This window comes from Pleurodeles waltl, chromosome 3_1 (genome assembly GCF_031143425.1).
Source record: "Pleurodeles waltl isolate 20211129_DDA chromosome 3_1, aPleWal1.hap1.20221129, whole genome shotgun sequence".
Taxonomy (NCBI): Eukaryota; Metazoa; Chordata; class Amphibia; order Caudata; family Salamandridae; genus Pleurodeles; species Pleurodeles waltl.
The window spans coordinates 868,418,397-868,440,007 of record NC_090440.1 but is presented as its reverse complement, the minus strand read 5'-3'; the positions used below and the strand labels follow the sequence as shown (position 1 = coordinate 868,440,007).

General features: G+C 41.0%; 1 protein-coding gene across 4 annotated transcripts in view; it reads left to right on the top strand.

Annotated features, from left to right (window-relative positions):
* Window positions 1-21,611, top strand: part of KIAA0319L (KIAA0319 like) — a 612,066-nt gene that overhangs the window by 513,310 nt on the left and 77,145 nt on the right. For all 4 annotated transcript variants that reach the window (XM_069223811.1, XM_069223812.1, XM_069223814.1 and 1 more), the window contains exons 19-20: window positions 17,038-17,128; window positions 17,620-17,714. In XM_069223811.1, the coding sequence (XP_069079912.1) occupies window positions 17,038-17,128; window positions 17,620-17,714 (186 nt within the window). The remainder of the gene's footprint in view (window positions 1-17,037; window positions 17,129-17,619; window positions 17,715-21,611) is intronic.

The following is a 21,611-nucleotide window of genomic DNA, read 5'->3' as shown; positions in this document are numbered from 1 at the left end:
TTGAACATTCTCAAGACACTGATGTTGAGTCATCAGACTGTGTTGGTGACCTAAGTTAGGGTCAGGGATACAATGCTGTTGATGGTCATCACTTATCAGCTAGCCCCTATAGGTGGACAGAAGCCTGTGTGGAATGCAAACATTCCCCAGTATTGGATCTTTCATAGATTCACATGCTTGAATCATTCCCCGTAGTCGAAGTTGGAGTCCCACAGTGCATTATAAAGCAGTACAATAAAGCGCACTTAGCCAATAATGGCTAAAATACATTCATTTGATTAGCTTATCCATATCATTTATAAGGAATCAAACTTCAGTCAATCAGACGACAGCACCCTCTAGAATACTCCCCACAGAGGCATCTTCCCTCAGATTTTCTACAACACGTCATATGAAGGGAGTCTCCCTGATTTCTGCTCAGCTTTTCACCAGTATAACCCATCTGAACTCTTTGTTTCATCTGGAAGGGCAACTTCAACCTACATCTACCAGCACCTGACTAACCAAGAAGCCAGAGTTACTAAAGAAAGGACTTTTCAGACCCTGTGGAACTTGTGGGAAAAAGATACTTCATTCAGAGGAGCCACATAGGTGTATTTACTGATTACACCCAGCCCACAAGGTAAAGGGCTGTAAAATCTGCTGCACTTTTTCTTTGAAGACTTTTAAAGATAAAGAGGGGAGGCTTCTTCTATGGCTGCGGAAATTGAAAACTAAACAGGCTGTTATTTTTGCGGTGGAGGATAGTAAAGATTCCTTTCACTCAAGTAAGGTAACAAAAAAAGGTAAAGGTTACATGACCATGGGTCATCAGAGATGCCTAGAAAGGCCCTAAAAAGACTCATCATGAGTTTTCAAAAGATAGGACATCAGAGGAGCGTTTGTACACAGCAAAAAAAAAGAAGAATCTCCTCAGACTGTGAGATCAGAACTAACCACTCCTTCCTCCAACTTGGCTTTACAGTTAAAAAACAATCCTCCTCAGAACTGTCCAAAGACTTCTAGACTGGCTTTTGAAATGATGACATCACCACCATTTAACATACTGTAGACAGTGGCAACGTCAACAACCATGTTGACGACGACGGAGTCCATGACAGCCGCACTGATGACAACATTGTCGACAAAGACATTGTTCACGAACACATCATCAACTCACCCATCATCGAGAAAGAGGCCGCCGATGAAGACACCACCAACAAAACAATCTACACTCAGTGGCAAAAAAGTGGTCTCCGTCGTCGAAGATAACGGATTTAACGACGACCTCGTCAACGATACAGTTGATGAAGAACATAGGGCCTGATTTAGAGTTTGGCAGAGAGTTTCTGAAGGATATCCCGTCTGCTGTATTAAGATGTCCTTAGGCTATAATGGAATTGTTATATGGCAGATGGGCTACCCGTCACGTTTGTGACTGATTGGCCCCCTTCGGCCAAACTCTAAATCATGCCCATAATCGCTTCAGAATTTGTAAGGCCAGGCAATGCATGTCCAGGTAAGGACTCTCCTGTCCTGCCAAGTCACATACTTGACGACGATGACTCAGACTATGAGGGCCCATCTGGCGAGGCCCACAGCCCTTCAGAGTTGAACGTTATGTACCAAGATAAGGAAGAGTATAATAAAGACTATTATTATTCAAGACCACAGCAATACTTGGGAAAGACTGCTCAGTATATTGGAAGCTTTCAACAGTGGTCACCCTCCATCCCAAGAAGGCATGGTTCATGTTCCTCTAGCTTTGGTTCAAGACCTCCAGGGCATGTTGCAGGGCTACTATAAACAATTTTCAGAACATGCCAAGGCAGCAACCCCATTGAAGTCCATCCCTCGACCTCAGACTTCAACTCCAAGAACACCTTGTCCTATACCTCCGCTTCTATTACCTAGAAGGAATCCATCTTCAAATATAGCAGTGCCTCCTGAGGAGGAACCAGCCTCCTGAGATGATGACAGGGGAAGGGGAAATCCCTGACAATCAATCTACTCCCAATAAATATTATGATTTTTTGATTCTGGCACAATCTCCACCTGCACCACAACCAGTGGACTCTCCACCTGATGACATCAAAGGTTTCCATAATTTCATGGAAAGCGCGGCAAAAATATTTCAGTTGCCTTTAACTATTAAGCAGACGGACTGTTTCTTATATGATTTTAAAGAGCCTGCTAAGAAGTTGATTAGAGCAATTCCCAATCGTAGGCTATATTTGGAAAGAATGAACAAAAATAATGAAGCACCCTGCCGCCATCTCTGCTGCTCTGTCAAGGATAGACAAAAAGAACAAGTTGACAGAAAACTCGCCTGCATCTCTGGTTGGGCCCCTAAGACCAGATTCTGTGGTAAGACAAGTGGCTCCACGTTAGTCCAAGAATACTTCTGACCCCCAAATCAACACCACCAGACAGGAAAGGCAGGCACCTAGACAGTATTGGGAAATTATTCTTTACGATGTTAGCAACTACTGTTCGAGCTGTCAATTCAGAGGCTATATTAGGTCAGTAAGACAGGCAAATGTGGTCTGACATCGCTGCCTATATAGATCTTTTGCCGGACGATTTTCAAGGGGAAGCAAAGGAAATTCTTCAAAGGACAAAAGAACCTCTTCAAAAATAATAGACTGTGCTCTGGGTATAGCATCAACAGGTTTCGCAGGCAGAAGCTGCTGTTCTAAGCCGGCAAGGATGGTTAAAGGTCATGTTGTTCCAGCCTTACGTCCAGAGCAAAATCCTCGACATACCATATGATGGAGAGTCCTTGTTTGGGAAACATGTTGATGATGCCTTACACGTGATAAAGGCGAATACAGGTACCGTACGATCCTTGGGTACCCTGCAAATAAGGAAAACGCTTTTTCAAGGTGCACAAGGAAGAGGTTTGTTCTTGTATAGAGGGGATACCAGCTGTACAAGTACCAACAGTATCAGCCTTTTTAACATCGGCCTTCCTACTGGCAACAGCCATATAGGTCACCACTAGCAGCAACTTACACAACGCATGTGCCAAGAAGCAAGCAAGAGACACTGACAGAAAGCAGTGGCATTCTAGAAGTGCTGGTTATCCCCTCTCCAGCCTGCCAACCTGTTGGAGCAAACATTTCTCTATTTTCCCACTGGTGACAACAGATAACATCGGACAGATGGGTGTAAGAGCTGATCACCTACGGTCATACTTTAGGATTCATCCAAATGCCACCAAACACTCTACCAAAGAATGCACACACCCCTTCTACTCCAACAAAAAGTTTTGACCATGCTACAAAAAAGAAGCAAAAGAAAAAGTACCTCATTCCCAGAAAGGAATAGGTTTCCATTCCCGTTTCTTCTTAATAAAAAAGAAAACGGGGGAATGGCTACCCATTTTGGATCTGCGGAAACTAAACAAATACCTGAGGAAACCATCCTTTTGTATGGTAACCCTTCAAAACATCCTACATCTCCTCAATCATGGAGATTACATGTCAAGCCTTGATCTACAGGATGCTTTCACATTCCCATTCATCCAAAACATCGTAAGTCCCTGAGATTCAGGGTGGCTGTCACTATCAATTCAAGTCCTCCCTTTTGAACTCAAATAAGTCAACCTCCACTCCCCCTGCATTTTAAGAAATTTTTTAGCCCAAGGGGCAGCTCACCTAAGACATAGGGGTTTCCAGGTATTCCCATACCTCGACCATTGGATGATAAAGGCACTGACTGCTCATCAAGCGTTAAAATCAACAACAGCTTGTCTGGCATTGTTCGAAGCCTTAGGTCTTACTGTTAATCATCAAAGATCATTGATAGAGCCTTCAACGAGGATAACGTTCCTGGAAGCCGTCCTGGATACAATCCAAGACAAAGCATTCTTAACAGAGGAAAAGCAGAAAAGACTCGTACTGCTAGTGCAAGGGTTACTGAAAATAAAGTCTGCTTTGGTACACCTGTTAAAATCGCTTTTAAGGATGATGTCCTCTGCCATTTCACTGGTACCTTTTTCCCATCTAAGAACGCAACCTTTACAGGAAGAATTGAACAAGGAGTGGAATCAAGCACCGGGATAATTCAACAGCCTATTCTAGATCACTCCAAACATGACAGCTTTACCCTGGTGGAAAAAAAGCCAGCCTGTCATCGGGGCTTACATTCTTACCCCATATACCTGAATGCATAATTGCAATGGATGCTTCTTTAGATGGTTGGGGTGCCCATCTGCAAGATCAAAAAATAAATGGAAAATGGTCTCCACAGCAGATGAAAATGTATATAAATATATTAGAAATGAAAGCAATTTCATTAAGTCTCCAAGCATTCTTGCTGAGTATACAAGGCTTGTCAGTGTTGATCTGCACAGACAATACCACCAGTATGCATTATGTGAAAAAAGAATGGGGCACAAGACCTCTGGCGTATCCAAGGAAGCACAAATAATTTGGAAATGGTTAATGAGAAACCAAAGACCATTACAAGCAGAACATATTCCAGGTTCAGAAAACATTCTGGCGGACACTTGAAGCAGAACCAAGAACAGCTGCCATGATGGGAACTCAGTCAACTTTGGACAAGATCTTCCATCTGTGGGGCAAACTAACACTGAATATCTTTGCAACACAAAAGACTCGAAAATGGCAATTTTACGCAAATTTGCACCCATAACAAAGGTTGTGGGGGGAATTCGTTTTCGATAATATGGTCCGATATTTCTGCCTATGTTTTTCTCCCGAACCATCTAATTCCCAGACTTCTTAGCAAAATGTAGAGGGAACTGTGTCAAATAATTATGACTGTTCCACGATGTGCCAGACAGCACTAGTTCACAGTGCTGCTACTCCTTCCAGAAAGGAATCGCATTCAGCTAAAACCTCTAAGGACACCATTGACAATGAATTGCATTCAAGTACTTAGTCCGACCCGACCTCCCTACACTTACCGGCCTGGCTCCTGAAAACCATGAGTTTGCAAGTATGAACACCAAAACTCACACCACTAATAGGACATATAAATTAAAATGGAAGTGTTTCTGTTTGAGACGCCAGAAATTGAATATTCATTCTACCTCACTGCCACCAGAGCACTTTTACCTTACTTCTTATCATTGGCAAAATCAGGTTTGGTTAATGCTTCTATTAAGTGGCATCTGGCAGCAATCTCAAGGTACAGACGCTCAACTGGTTTACCATTGTTATGGTCTAATAGGGTTATTATGCAGTTACCTAAAGGTCTTTACAGACACTTCCATCCTACTAAGTCTCCTCCTCCGACTTGGCAGCTTAATACAGTACTTGTGTAACTCACAAAAAGTCCATTTGAGAACCTATCCACATAAGGCGGAGGTCGAATTTCTAATGTGGAAAATATCATTGTTGTTGGCTCTTACATCAGCCAGAACGATAAGGGAAGTACAAGCCGTCATGATTAAAGAACCTTTTCTGCAGTTCAAAGATAATACTGTGATTCTCAGGACCAATCCCAGATTAAGTCCCAAAGTTCCTACGAGTTTTCATCTAAATGAACCTATTCCAAAAACTTTCTTTCCAAATCCACAAACAGCAGCTCAAAAATTGTTGCATACACTAGATGTTAAAAGATGAATTACATTTTATTTACATCACACTAAGCAATTTAGGCAAATGGACCAACTGTTACTAGCATACAGAAATCATTGTAAAGTTGGTCCAGTTTACGAGTCAAGCTTAGCTCAATGGATTTCAACTGCTATCCAGTTTTGTCACTCCAAGGCCAGAAGACCTTTGACAGGTAAAGTTAAAGCGCACTCTACTAGAGTGGTCTCTACTAGAGCTGCTTTGTTTGCCAGGGTGCCTCTTGACAGTGTATGTCGAGCTGTGACTTGGAATAACAGGCATACATTCATGGAACATTACTACCTGGAAAAGTTGGAATGCAATGATGCAGCCGTGGAATAAGCAGTGTTATGTTGTTTATTTCAATAAGGTGAGCCTTTTATCTTACTACCCTCCTTCCACTATTGTGGTATTTTTATGGTACTTATATTAATATTCTAACTTCTGTCTATTCTGATTCAGATGTGAACCTATTAAAGATCTAATACTGGAGAAGAAAATAAGTTACTTATCTGTAACTGTGGTTTTCCAGTATTGGTATCTTTCATAGTTTCATATGCAACCCACTCACTCTCTCCTCAAAGGGGTCCCCTTATTATATAGAGATTTAGTTCCCAGTAGTGCTTGAAAACTGAGGTTAGATGCCTCGGTGTGGAGTGTCCTAAAGGGTGCTGTCACTGATTAGCTGAAGTTTGGTTCCTTACAAATGATGTGTATAAGCTAATAAAATTAATGTCTTTTAGCCAGTATAGGCTATGTGTGCTTTATTGTACTGCTTTATAATGTACTCTGGGACTCCCATTCCAACGATGAAGAATGATTCAAGCATGTGAATCTATGAAAAATATAAGTACTGGAGAACCACAGTTACAGGTAAGTAACTTATTTTCTTCCTTTAGAAGTTGACCAGGATTTGGTTCCTTACAATTCTCCACCTAATGATAATTGCAAACTCCACATGTTGACACAGCTGCTCAATATCCTAGTACAGGTGGAAGTACAAAACAGCTTCCTTTTGATTTCAAGGGCAAAACTGGAAGATCCATCATATCAATCCCAACCTTAGCTCACCTGTGGGAAGAAGGTCTTTTGTATGAGGAATCCAGCCATCATCTCTAAAACGTAATTTAAAAAAAGCTTGCATCATCCACTATAATTGATAGATACTTCTAATAGTTCTATTAGCTATTTGTTTGCAGGAGCGCTTGTGAGACGGAATGGATGGCTTTGCAGCATATCATTAAGACCTGAGATGCAATGTAAGGTCCTAGACATGCTCTTTGATAATGAGCAGTGGCTCAGTAAACATGTAGAGGAGGGCTGTATAAGCCATCAAGGCGGATATTGACAAAGTCCATTCTTTGGGCACTTTTCAGAAGAAACATTATTACCTACACAGGAACTATCTGAACTAAGATGTTGGTTCCACACATCGGGTTACTACTGCCTAAAAGAGCAAAGATATTCACAGCGTGGAAAGCACCATCAGTTTTCCAATAAACTTTAAAGTAAAGAAGTGCATAGGCTGTTTTTCTAACAGAGACCAAGACCAACCTTATTGGTCTTGCCTCTTCAGCTTTTGTATCTGTATTGGTACAGGGAAATATTTGGGCTTTTTTTTCCAATCTGGTGCAACTCACCTTAGTCCGCTGGGTTACTGATGTAATCCAATACAGACATTCAGAATTTGTTTCTGATGGATACTTCTAATAGCTAATTCCTCACCTTGTGAATAATCCCTCAGGTGTCTGATTGGATCCAGAATCTCAAAAGGAGTACTCCTATCTTTCCATGCCTTCTGGTGCATTTCCAGAGTGCTGCTCCTTTTGTCTCTGATGTATTGGTTTTTACAAACTTTAGCTTTTTGTCAGTGTGCAAGGAAAATGTTCCATCTCCCAAAACAACAGTGCTTAAACCTTGTCAGGACAGTACAACCAAATGTCTAGACACACCCCCACAAGGTATGACTGTGGTCTCTAGAGTCGGAGCACAACTCCAAGGCCTATGACGACTGCACCCCAATGAACCTAAAGGCCATACAGGATCGCAAAACGAAACTCCATGTTGAGACATTGGAAAATTCTGCACTGTAACCGGTGGAAGTCAAAAGGAAGATCTTGTTCTTGCAGCAGATCCTCGTTGCAATCAGTCTTTAGGTAAGTCGAAAAAGCAGAAAAAGTTAAAGAAGGAATCGCCTCTTTCCTGTAGTCCTGAGAAGGTGTCAACGTGTCACCCTGTCTCGTTCCTGAACTCCTGAAGAGCAGATTCTGAATCTGCTCCATTGCGTTTACCTCGCGGTAGAGCTTATACTTTACACCAACTGTTTCTGATTCTGACAGCAATGGCAACGATGGAGACACATATGCCCCACATTTTTAGGACCTCCCACTCTACATCAGAGCCTCTCTTCTTGAAATCTGAAAGAAGCTGAAGACTTGGCTTTTCAATTAACCAACCTACCAAAGGCAGGGCTAGGTACCCATCTGTTCAGCACCAGGATACCCTTGCAGGTGACAGTGCGCTTTACAAATACACATAACTTATCCTCCAGTAATGCTGTTCCTGGTGGGTACTTTATTTATTATGTTACTGGTGTTTTTGTCTTGCGCAAATCACCTGTGACGGTATTCATTCGATCTGTAGCAGATGTGTGCTGCCAGCTTTGGGGGCTTACTCAGAAAGCCAGGTATTCAGCTTTTTGTGAAAGTTGAGAGGAGGAGGATCTGGTGTGTAATGAGAGGTCATTCCAGACATTAAGGGTCAGGTATAAGAAGATGCGGCCTGCTGCTTTTGTATGTGTGGAGTGTGTGTTAGTGAGACCAGCAGTACGGAGGTGTTTGGAAGGTTGGTGGAAGTAAAGGTGGGCATTCAGGTAGGCAGGGACAGTGTTATGGAAAGCTTTGTAATAAAAAACTCTTATAGAGCACTCAATTGACGAGGCGACTTAGCACTAGCGTTCTCTAAGTTACTGAGCTTGGAAAAGACCCATGCTTTAAGCATTTTCTTAAAAGATATTCTATTAGACTGAGATTTAAGGGTAAAAGGAAAAGTGTTCCAAAGTCTACATACTAGAAGAGAACCCCCCTCTCATCCCCCCAACCCCATTTAGGAACAGTCACCAATCTGGCGGAGCTCAATCATAAGTTCTGAGAGGGTACATGCCAAGAAATCATTCTCTGGAAGTAGGGTGGGCCTTCACCATGCAGTGTCCTATGGGCCATGCAGATGGTCTTGAATTTCACTGGTTGACTGATAGGTGGCCAGTGTAGGTCCTGTAGGCTATTAGATATGGAATTATATTTGGGTATTTTAAGGAGCAAGCGTGCAGCTGAGCTTTGAAGAGATTGAAGCTTTAACTGAAATCTTTTCTGGTTCCCTACATAGAGTGCATTGCAGTAATCTGTCCTGGATAGCACTAGAGCAACAATGACCTTTTTTTTCATTCCCAAAGGGATGAAATCAAACACTTTCCTAAGGATGCTAAGAAGATAGAAACAGTAGGATGTACCCTGATTTACTTGAGTCGAAAAACAGAGCCGTTCATCAAACAGTACTCCTAAATTTTTTAGTTTCTGCACCGTACATGGGAGAGGTCCGATGTTTGAGGACCACCAGGATGTATTCCAAAACAAAGTATCAAAGCAAAATAAGATAACTTCTGTTTTGTCTGAATTTAATTGTAAACATTTTACATTCAGAGAACAATATTAGCCAGGGAGCTTTTAAAACTGCTGGCTAGGCTACTTCTGCCACCTCTGATGAGATAGACACCACTATTTGTGTGTCATCATCATAGGTCACTGCCTCAAAAGCCGTAGGACCTAATAAGTTTGGTCAGTGGGATGACGTAGACATTGAACAATGTAGGGGACAATGATGAGCCCTAAGGCACCTTGCAAGTTAGAAAGAAGCGATTTGTGGCAAACTCTCAAAAAAACACCCTTTGTTCTCTTACCAAGAGAAAAGAACTGAGTAAGGTAAGGGCTGCTCACCCAATCTTGATATCTGTAGCCTCCTGACAAGCAACAAATGGTTCACTGTGTCAAATGCTGCACAGAAATCAAGGAGAATCAGTGCAGCCCTACCTCTTGAGTCCTCCTGCCTTCAAATATCTTCAGTGGCCACCACTAATACATATTCTGTGTAGTGTAGTGGCCTGAAGCCATGCTTTGAAGAATCAAGGATATTGTGAGTATCTAGAAAGGATATAAGATCTTCATTCAGCACCTTCTCCAGAACTTTAGCAGGTAAAAGTAATCCGGGTATAGGGCGATAGCTTTTAGTATCCTCAGGATCCAGTGAGGTTTTTTTTCAACAACAGGCAAATAGATGCCTTCTTCCATTGTGCTGGGAATCGACCTAGGACAATACCCTCGTAAGAAGTACAGTAAGTTGCCTTGCGACTATCTTGGAGACCATATGTACAAAGGAGGGAGGACAGGGGTCAGCTGGTGAACCTGATTTAGTCGTCTCTAGGAGTCTAACGGTTCTAGCCCCAGTTAAAGGTGTAACAACTCTCCAACCTCTTCTGAATAACTACAACTTCTTTCTGTGGTTTCTGAGATGATGAGAGGAGAGAAATATTATTCAGTTTATCTCACAATTTAAGGAGAATTCTTCATAGACACTATTGACCTTATCTTGAAAAAACCCTGACGGCTTATTACAAAATAACTGAGTCGGGACGAACAATTGAGTGTTATTACGATTCATAAGAGAGGTGACCATGTTAAATTGAGTCTTTGGCAGCACAAATGTTTTCTATAAAATTCTGGATTTTTCCCAGTTAATCAGTTTTTTATATTCATGAATAACTGATTTATACTTGTTTTTTTCCTCATTACTGTAGGCTGTTCTCCACCTTGGTTCCCGAGCTCTGCATTTTTGCTTGAGTGTTTTTGATTCAGGCATATACTAAGGAGCTGAGGGATTTTATCCTAAAGCTTTTTATAATTTTTTTCACGCACTAATTCTTTGGTTGCATTATCTAACAAACTCATGGAGTTATCTGTGTCCTCTTTAATATTTTCAGTAATAAATAGGGCTATTTTTGATCACCAGCTCCTCCTGTTTCTATTTTCCACCAAGATCGAGTTTTAATGACTTTAGATGAATTATAGCCTCTGCGATTCACAGTGGGGACAGATTGCCTTATGATAATTCCAAATTAAGGGGATAATTTCATTGTAACACAGTGCGGAATTATTTGTGGAAATGCCATCCAACGTGATTGGCAATATGAGTAGACTGCAAGACTATCTGATGTAGGCCAAAACTATGCACACAGTCACTAAGGTGCTCAGCAAACAGATTATAAGTGAGCTACAAATGCAAAGTAAAGTCCCCAAGGAGAGTGAAATTAGCAAACTCAAAACTAGATTCCATAAATGTCTGGGTCTAACGAAGAGTCTTTCCATGTTTAAGTTAAGAATGCTGTACCAGGACAGAAGGGCACTATGAAATCTGCACATTTAAACGTGTACTAAGGATCTCACATTTAATAATATGCAACTGAGAGGCTCCAATGATTTACCAAGCACTTGGGAACGGCCCATGGAGTTAGAGAAGGTTTCACCATTTTACCTCCAGTAGGCAGAATACCTAAAACATAGTTGCAGTTCCTACATATACATGGGGGAACTGTGTCAAAAAATAAGAACACTTCACAATCAAGTCACTCACCTCTATGCCCAATATCTAATAATTCCTCCCTGGCATAAGTCAAACAGTCAGGGGTTCTGGCTCTTGGTGCTGTCTGGCTGCGGACGGGCACAGACTGGATTACATTTGGCCCGTCTTCAGCACACCAGCAGTGAACCTGCTACAACGGCATGCTAGTTGGTCCACTAAACGGGCCAGCACAGGGTGTGTGGGTGTGACCAGCCTCAGCCAATGCAGACATGCCTCAAATGTGCCAGAACTGAAGGTTATAGATGTGTTTATGTTGTGAAGTCGTATGACATCGGCCAGCAGGGTTAATGTTGTTGTTGGAGTGCTGGGCTGAATGAGAAGCCCTGTGGGACTCCACAAATAAGATCTTGTGCTTCATAGGCATGGGGCCATGTGGGTGTTTTGGGTTGAAGAAGATGATCCATTCAAGATCGAGTCCCTAGATTTCAGCTTCATAAGATTGTTTGATTAGAGAGTGATAGGAGACCGTGTTGAAGGGTGCTGATGGGTCTAGAAGGGTGAAGGCTCTGGTTTCCCTGCTGTGGAGGTTCATCCGAATGTCATAAAATGCTGCTGTCAGGGCGGTTTTCATGCTTTGGTGTGGTCTGAAACCTGATTGTGTAGTTTTGAGAAGCTGGTGTTTGGCGAGGTGGTTGAAGAGATGCTTGTTGATGGCTTTTTCCAGGACTGTGGCTGGTTAGGAAGAGGAAGGATACTGGTCAGTAATTGGTGAGTTTGGTCAGCTCAGCTCAGCCAAGGGTTTCTTTAAGAGGACATTGACAACTGTGTGTTTTCTTGGTTCCAGAAAGGTGATGTACTGATGGATGTGGTGAGGGTCTTGCTGCTAAGGATTGCTCAATTATCAAAGGCATGGGGGCTTAAGGGTCTAACTGCATATTCATCACCACCCTCCCACCTCCTGGTTCTGTGAAATGAACTCTTTTCCTTCTAAAAAGGTTCTAAACTAGAGATCTGCACACAAATCCAGCAAATGTACCGATGGGCTCAGTGTCTGAGGGTGCGGCAAACCTTCGAAAGCAGAAGACGTCCGCATGATTCAGTGGCACTTATATACAGCCCTGCTTGTTACTTCTGGAGTAGAGCCTCAGGACGCCACGTACTGGCATGCAGGAGTACTTCCTTTGAGTTTCCAGATCCAGTTTGACACCTGAGGGAATACTCACAAGAAGAGGAATCTGGATATAAATAAAGATTATCCACCAAAAAGAGTTACAGAAGATAAGTAACTTTGTATTCAATACCAACTTCTTAATCGCCAAATAAGGAAAATAATCTGCATTTTGAAGCCTTGGAGGAAATAATCGTAAAACTCCTCCTCAAGAAAAAGTTAGAAGTAACTTCAAAGGCCAAGTGAAGTGAAGAATTGTATTCAAGATTCTTCCTTTTGAAGAAAACAATGAGAAGAATTTCCACAGAATTCACTCTACTTGTCATATCTGCATCGTTAGAACAAGCCAGTTAAAGACAGTTATCCCCTTAGAGTGGAGCCTTCCACTTCATCACCTTCAAGATCAACACAACACATGTTCTTATAGACAATGGAAGAAACTAGACATCAACAAGACCTGCAAACACACAAGAGCATCCTACATCACTATAACAGAGCCTATATAAGAGCATCAGAACCACAGAGACACTGCTACTTCAGACAAACTGAAATTGAATGCCCTTCTGAAGAACTCCACAAAACTCAAACAGAATTTCAAAATCTTGTTTGCCAAACCACAAACACCGCAATTGCAAGACTTCTGTGACAAAATACGCAGGCAATGCCACAACAACAAATCACCTAAACACCATAGAAGCAAAAGTAATCATCCATCAATGCATAATTTCAGTACCCTCTCACAAAAATATTTCTTCAATATCATTGCAGCCAGACCATCAGCACACCCTTCAGATGCTGCTCCTCCAAAAATGTAAAGACATCTTATGCACAACTTGTTTAGGGGGAGGTAGCCAGATGTGTACTCAACATTTCCTGGAACTAGGTTTGTTCCCACCTGAGCTAAAAATCTTCTTCTGTAGACCACTCCTCAAGAAGAAACATCTGAACCCATCCAACCCAGCAAACTACAAGCCTGTATCAAATTGACCATTCTTAGGAATAATATTTTAAAGAGCAGTGTTAACTAAGCTCTTAAACTTTACAGGTCATAGCGATTTAATGTCGGACCAACAGTCTGGCCTCAGACCAAGGAGTGGCAAAGAGTCAGCTATTATATCCATTTGGGAAGATCTAAAACAGTTGACAAAAACCGAGTGGCTGCGCTATTGCTTTGAGTTTTGTCAGGTGTATTTGACACTGTCCAGCACCACACTCTTCTACAAAGACTCATTTCTCACTGAGCCATGAAAATGTTCTAAAATAGATTGCTTCTGATGTCAGAGATAAAGTGTAGTTTACCTACCCCCTTTCACATCAGTTCCTCACATGCAACACTTGCGTCCCTCATATCCCCTCTATTATTCTACATCTTTCTACCCCCCTTACTATAACTGATTAACTGATTAAATCATCCAATCTCACCTGATACAACCATGTGTACCAATCATTTTAAAAATGGATGGCCTGGAAGAACTCTACAATTCAAAACTTGATGACTGCCTTCGTGTCATAAACATATGGATGATGAATAACCATCTAAAGCTCCATACCTCAAAGATATTGACCTGCAGACAATAGCAACTTGACTAGCCTTCAGCATATGGCCTAAGGGACTTAAGGACGCTCCAACAACATCAAGAGAAGTCAGAAATCTAGGGTTAACCATGGATTCAGACCTGTCTTTGCTAACTTATGTTACTAATGTTACACAGAGGGCCTTTTACACAATGAAAATACTGTGTTGCATCTTCCTTCCCATACCTTGGACACCAACAGACACTGCAAGCCAGGCTCACTCTCTGAATCTCCAAGCTTGATTAAAACCGTGCATCTTCCCATACCTTAGATTCCACCAGAAAATGTAAGCCATCCTCTCACTTGTAACCTCCAAGCTTGACTGTGCCAACAGTCTATACCTTGGAACACATACATTCAAAAATACTGCTGCAAGACTTTTCCACCTTCACCCAAGAGAACGAATGACTCCAGACTTGCTCCACTGGCTGCCTTTAGCTAGAAAAGCAATTATCAGGGCACTCTGCATTATCCACAGAGCCCACCAAGGAAAAGGAATGCTATACCTCACCAGTACTGTATTTCCAATAAGCCATCACCAAATAAACAGGCATGGAATAACTGAAGAGATCTGTTAGACATTGCTGGTCAATTTGAGGACTGTAATCTAGTCCACCACTGCAGGTTCCAAATATCTATAAATTGACTGCTTCTTTACACCTCACAATGACACTAAGATATGGAATGTTAGTAGCAATGCCCAACCACCACTTCTTTCTCCTCCTAACTATGCCTGTTCAGAACCATAAATTTAAACAAAAATTCAGGCATGTATTAACCAGTTTACCAGTTTATATTCATACTAAATATCAAAGTGACCGGCAGAGCTGTTCAAAGCTGCCAGTCTATTAAAAAAACATAAACTGTGCATCTGTCTCTCGCACCTCATCAGCCACCACATTGCTGCAGGCTGCATCGCATAACATGATAACCTTACCTCAGTGGTCATCACGTATGTCATGGAAACTCTTTCCCATAGGATCACAAAACAAGAACAACACCCTTCCACCCACACACCGTACATGATGTAGCTTTTTGCCCATGTAGGTAAGTGCTTCAGTGCCCCACATAAGTGTAATAAGCGCTATATAAATGCTCAATACAGTACAATACAATCTGGCCCTTACCAATGCCCCTCACCGTCTCCCCTTTATTGCTGCCTGCTCTTCCATGCCTCATAACCACTCCACCCAGTGCTGCAGTGATCTTTCTAGGGCTCCAGGTAAGATCGAGGTACTAGATGTGGCCCTCTGGCTTCTATGTGTGTAGGACGCGCTAGTGCTGTGCCATCGTCACCCAAGCTACACAGTTGCTGCCATATTGCCTGCCTTTAGGAGACTCTAGCCTCCAATTTCAAGTCAGCAGCTGTTTTGCAAACTGAAATTAGGCTGCATCAGCCATTGCCACCAACCTGGGATTGAAGTAGGTCTCCGACCACCTACTTCAATACCGCCACCAGCATCTGGTATACTGAAGGGCCAGGGCTGCTCGGAGAACACAACCATCTCAAAACCCGGTCAGCAGTGGTGTTTTAGAGTGTTATTGACCTGTAAGAAACAAGGTTATATTGTGCATATGCTGTCCCGGGTGTGGTCTAGTGCCTTGACCATATCTATAAAGTTTTTGCTGAAATCATGCCAGTGCAGCACTCCTAATAATGTTGATTACACCTTGCGGAATGCCTTGTCAAAATCTAATGTAATTGCTGCAGATGGCTCTTTTATTTGTATTTGCTGTCTCCATAAAAAGGCAAAATTCAGTCACTAATCTGCCTCTAGCAAACTTCATATAGATTGTGTGGAGCAGATGAGGGATTATTTTGGGTGTAGAGCTGTGTTACATACATTTTGCAGTCATTCGTTAGTGAAATAGGTCAATAATTTGTTGCTGTGTTGCTAATTGTATTGCCCTATTTGTTTTGTGAAGACGTTATACCCCTTTACCTGTATTACACTGACTTTAGAAAAGGGGTGTGTAGTTGCAGTCAGTTTTACTGTAAAAGACAGTGTTGTTAGATAGCCAGTAGCTTTACCAAACATTAAAAAAGTTTATCTTTAGTGAATTCTTTTTCATTCGTGGGTTTTTCCAAAACCAGTTTTGCACTGGCTCTTAACGTTAGGTTCTGCAATTGTCTAAAATGGTCTGACACTTCTATGATTAGCTGTTTTTTTTCTTATTAGGATACTGTGCTAATATGTTTAGCAAGCGATTTCGGTTTATTTCTTCTATTCTCATTCGCTATTTGTTATGTTTTGGTTAATTCACAAGTAATTTACCCAATTCATTTTATTCTTGAACAACCTTTGCAGGTTTGTTTTTGTTATGGACGAGGGGGAATTGTTGCCCTGCCCTTCTGATTAATATATTGTTATATTCACACGGACGGTACGCTTTTTATGTTTTTAGATTATGAGATGACCTCTTCTTGTGTAGGACAACTGTCAACTGGAAGATGATGTGATTTCTCTCTCCTGTAAATAATTTCTTCATCACAGTTCCATTAATCAGTTTTATTAATTGTATTTCTCAGTTATTACTCATTTTTGAGGGTGCCGCCTAAAAGAAGGTTTATGGTCTTAAACTAGGTTGACCCTCCCATTAATTGATGTGTATCTTTTTAATAGCGAAGATATGTATTTGAGCATGTCTGTCCAAAATTATAGATTTTTAGGTATCTGAATCAAAAAATGTATTTATATTTCTAAATAAATTTTGTCAATCACATCAGTTATCTTGCCTTTTCATTTGAAGTACATGCTGATTTATCTATAGTTTGCATTACACCTGTCAATATACTTTGCAGTTAAATGTGCGTCTAATATCAGAATTTAAGCCGACTTTTAAATTGTCTTTTTTCCATTTTCACTATATGATTTTGTCCCTTTACAATCAATGAACACATAATAGTATTATTCAGAGTAAGAAATTTTTAATATTAAGGAATTACCTCATAGAGTTCTGCCTTGCTTGCCTCGAGCCATCTTGTATTGGTGCATACATTGTGAATTTGATAATGGGTTTTCCTCATCAGCAATTGTTAAGACAGGTAGGGATAAAAGTTAGTGTGCACCTCTAATGATGTGTATGTTCTTCTTTTAGAATGGAGTGTACTGTATGTCATCATTGCCTCATTCGTCATTGTAGTCACTCTTGGAATATTGTCATGGGCTGTGGTCTGTTGTTGTAAGAGGTAAGTAGATAACACCCTCCTGCCATCTTAGACAATTCCTTGTATGTTTACTTTCAGCTGCCAGCTGACACAGTTGGGGACCAGTTGCACACTGAATAATTAAAACCTAGGCACTGCTTAAACAAGGATATATTTAGTGTACTTTGTATAGTTTGTGCTAAATGATGGATTAGTTGGGCCTGGCTGGGGATAAGCTGATAGTTTAGGAGGAGTTAGGAGACTCTGCATCAGATTCTTTTTTCCTGGGTTTTTCAGAGTATTGTGCGGTTCTGGAATGATTCTAGAGAGGCTCCTAATTGTAACGTTGTTTTGATTTTATGATTTTCTTAAATAAAATCTCCAATCTCTTTGGGTTCATCCAAAGTCCGTTCAGTTTTCAAGCACCCATTGCAGTATTGATGCAGTACGCATAGGCATATACAACACCTACTCTGCAATAACAGCTACTGTATTTTTATGTCCCTCAATGTTCCATATGTCTTTTTATCCAGACGGAAGGGAAAGTTGAAGAGAAAAAGCAAATACAAAATGCTGGATGCCACAGATGACCAGGAAAGCCTTGAGCTGAAGCCGAACACCAAAGGAGGTAATTACGTTGCAGAACATGTGACAGGGGAAGTCAATCTGTTGCTTATTGCTTAGTTCCCTAATAACCCCTGACCATTCAGAAAAACCCACCAAAGTTGCAGGGAACAGTGGTGGGTAAGGAGTCAATGGGCCATAGGAAAAACTTGGCAAACCATGAGGCAGGAGCCAATAGCGATCAATATTGAACATTGTGGGTGACTAAGCATCCATTGGGGGTTACGATCCAAAATGAGGTAAAGAGTGCAAAACTAAATGTCAGCATTTAAATGTTTACTGAGCACATACTTTCCTTGTGAATACTTCAAACCTTATAAATGGGTTGGCAAGAACAACTTTGAAACTAGTTTTCGTTAAATTATCCAAACACTTTTTCTTCAAAAATCTGTCTTCCTCTAATTGAAGTTGATAACAATGATCATTAAATTGCCATTGACAGTAATCATGATATTTTGATGACTACGTGGTCTTGTGTAGCTATTTGTCATTTTAACCTCTTCATAGATAGAATAGTAAATGAAATTAAAAAATATTTTGCTGCCTTCGTGCAAGCACAAGCCCAGAACTGTCCGTCTGAGTCCTGAAATGTGATCTATGAAATGAAAACCATGAAGAAACCCAAATATACCTGCACCTTACCACATAATGCATCTTAAAATTTGCTCTATATTCCCCAATGCAATTTTATTGGAATTGTATCTTCTTTTTATATTGCTGTGACCTGGATGTAACTATAAAATTTAACACCAGTATGTGTACAGCCTGCAAGGTACAGATTCAAAATTCAACAGATGCCTTTGCAGCAGATGGCATTAACCTCATATTCTGCATCATAGGATCTTCATTGATAGTCATAAACAGTAGAATAATTCCCTGCTGCATGTGCGGACCCCAGAACACTTTAATACATATTTGTTAATATAATAGTATGTACAGGCTAACAATGACCGCATGTTCAAAGGAGGAAAAGCACCCTTCAAAAGCCTTTCCAATGCAAGTTTTTGTTGTTGTTTTTTTTACAAAATGTAGACTTTAGGATGCTCAGAAGAGTCAATTTAAAACTACTTTGCAGCATTTAAAATGTAAAAACATGTCAAGACTGTCTGTGATTGAGGGCAAAATGTAGCTTTGCAGGCTTTAATTATGACGGTGTGGAGAAAATTACTGGTGTTCCTTTACGAGACCAGTATCTTCCACTACCCATGGTGTAGCTCACTGGCAGTTGCCTCCTTCAGGCAGTTCATTTTTTCTGACTCATGCGAGAAGAATCCTAGAAGACCCTGAGGTTTTCACACCTGTTTTTCTGACGTTTTTCATCACAAATTATTTTTTTGTTTTTCTCTTCATTTTCACATAATATTTACAAGGTAAAACTGTTTTCTGAAGATTTTTGTGTTAAAATGCCTTCATGTTTTGTGAAGTGCCCTCCTGGAAGACAAAGGCAGCCTCAGAGCAGCACAGAATCTGTGTGGTGTGTTTGCTATCCACCAATTCAACCAAAAAATGCAAATTCTGCCTAAAATGCCCAGAAGGGCATTAAAAGACAGACAGCATCAGGCTCAGGGGAAAGCTTGAGCAAATATGGCTAAATAAAAGAGGGTGAAGCAGAGGCCTGAGAAGTCATCCAGCATGCCACCCCCCAAAGATTCCTACACCTCAAAAAGACTTCCCACAATGAAGATCTAAGGAGAGAAGGAGAAGAGATGACAGGAAGCACCATCATCAAATTATTTTACATGTGCTCCTTCACATCTTCAAAGATGTTGATGTTGAAAGTCTCAGCATCTTACATGTTCACCATTGAGGGAAGGTTCATTGTCAGAGAGGCTTTATAGGTTAGTGACACAACTTGACGTAGAAACTCTGGAAGCTGATAAACCTAGCTTTGACATCAAATCCATCAACAGCGAGCTCGACATGAGAGAGGCACAGATCTGTCAGTGTCTCCTCTGATAGCGACAAAGCAGTAGTCAGCATCAAGACAATCACCATTGACGTCAAAGAGGCACAGATCAACATCAGTAAATTAACTTATGGAGAAAAATCACTGGTCGACGTCAAGACCACCAATCTCTTGGCGCTCCTTGATGTTTCTCTTTCTTTTCACTTCTCCAGCTCAATCCATTCATTTAAATCACCCCTTATTGGTCTCTTCTTCAGAGACACCCAGATAGTTGGCTCCATTCACAACATTCCAAAAATCTCTCTGAAGAGGACGCTGCACCTCCACAAGGAGCCCACGTTATGTGATTTAATTGAGGACCCATTTCAAACTCCATTGGCCCCTCTTGATTTCCCTCCTTCCGAACCACGTACTACAACATTTCCTTAATTGCCACCATTAATAACAACACCAGAAATAGTGTCAAGGTAGGCATTAAGCTCACCACTGGTTAGTAGACCTGTTGCTCTTATAACTCGTGCTTCATCACCACTGCATCACATACCAACCTTGCCATCCAGGAGTCCTTGAATTCCTGAGAAACGTAGAAGGAGATGTCACCATCAACATCTGTCACCATCAACATCTAGTGACAGATCAGACTCTTCCTACTCACCAGAGTTCTCCTGCAGGAATCTCGCTAGTAAATGGACTTTCCACAGTGTTTTGGTGAGAGGGACAAATAAACTAACCATTGCTCTGGGAGCACCTCAAACTTCTGTCTTGAGTATACTTAAGAGTCTTCAATCAAGAGAGTCTTCAAGACAGTTGCTTTCTTTTGGCCCCTTGACTAAAAATCACCGAAGATAAATTCGTAACACTGCCCACAGTGATAGTGATCATTCTAAGACTGCAAAAAAATACAAGTAACCACAACAGAATCCTGAATTACTGAAATCTGAGCCAGACTCAGAAAGCATCATGTTCCAGAGACCACTTCTCCTCTCAGAAGAGAGCGCAAAGATGCATATAATTGAGAGGAAAATTTGTTACACTTACATCTGTGGCATTAAAAAAAATGTGAGTGCTACAGATCTCCTTGGCTATGTTACAGGGAAATCTGGAAAGGAATGAGATGCTTGAACTCTCATAAAATTGGATAAGTCGGTGATAACCATAGTAAGTTGAAGTCACTCCTTAGAATTAAAGACCATAAAATGGCAATAGAACTGGTAACAAATTAGCAAAAACATCAGAGAATTATACTTAAGGTATTTCCTGTTTCCCAGACCCAATAATAGACTTAATTTTTCTAAACAAATTTAAAAAATGTATGCTACCATTTCATCAAGTTTCAACTCATCTAGCAAAGAAAGATTGATTGTGTGTGATAGATCTTCAAGACACATACTTCCACATTCCAACACCAAAAGATCACAAAGGAGTTGAGGTTTGTGGAACTAATCACCTTTCAATACTCATTTCGACTGAAGTCAGCGCCCTTCTACATTCTCAAAGTTCATGGCAGCACATTTGAGGAAGAAGGGCATATTCATCTACCTCTATTTCAATGATGGCTTATCAAATACCACAATCATTTCAAACTGACTGTAGGAGGCTGGCTACCTGTGTAGTGTACCAGTGTAGGGGTACACCATGCAGATAGTACAGACGACCCTTGTTGGTTGACAGAGGCTAAATGCTCTCTTTTGTAGTAGTGTGGCAAGTAGTTTAAGCTTATCAGGGGGCAGTGTTAAGTATTTGCTGAACACAGTCAATAATTGAGACACACTCAAGAAGAAACTCAAGACCAATTTTAGAAAAATAACTCTTTCATTATTATTTCATACACCAGAAATCTTCAGAATAAAGTAAGTACTGTTTGAGTTACTACTTTGCACAGTGAGGTAAGCATTACACACAATTTCGCTTTTACACAGTGATGCTTTTCAATGGAGAAGAAACATATACTGCATAGTTACGAGCAGAGGTATTCTGGGGGTCCAGCAGTTCAGT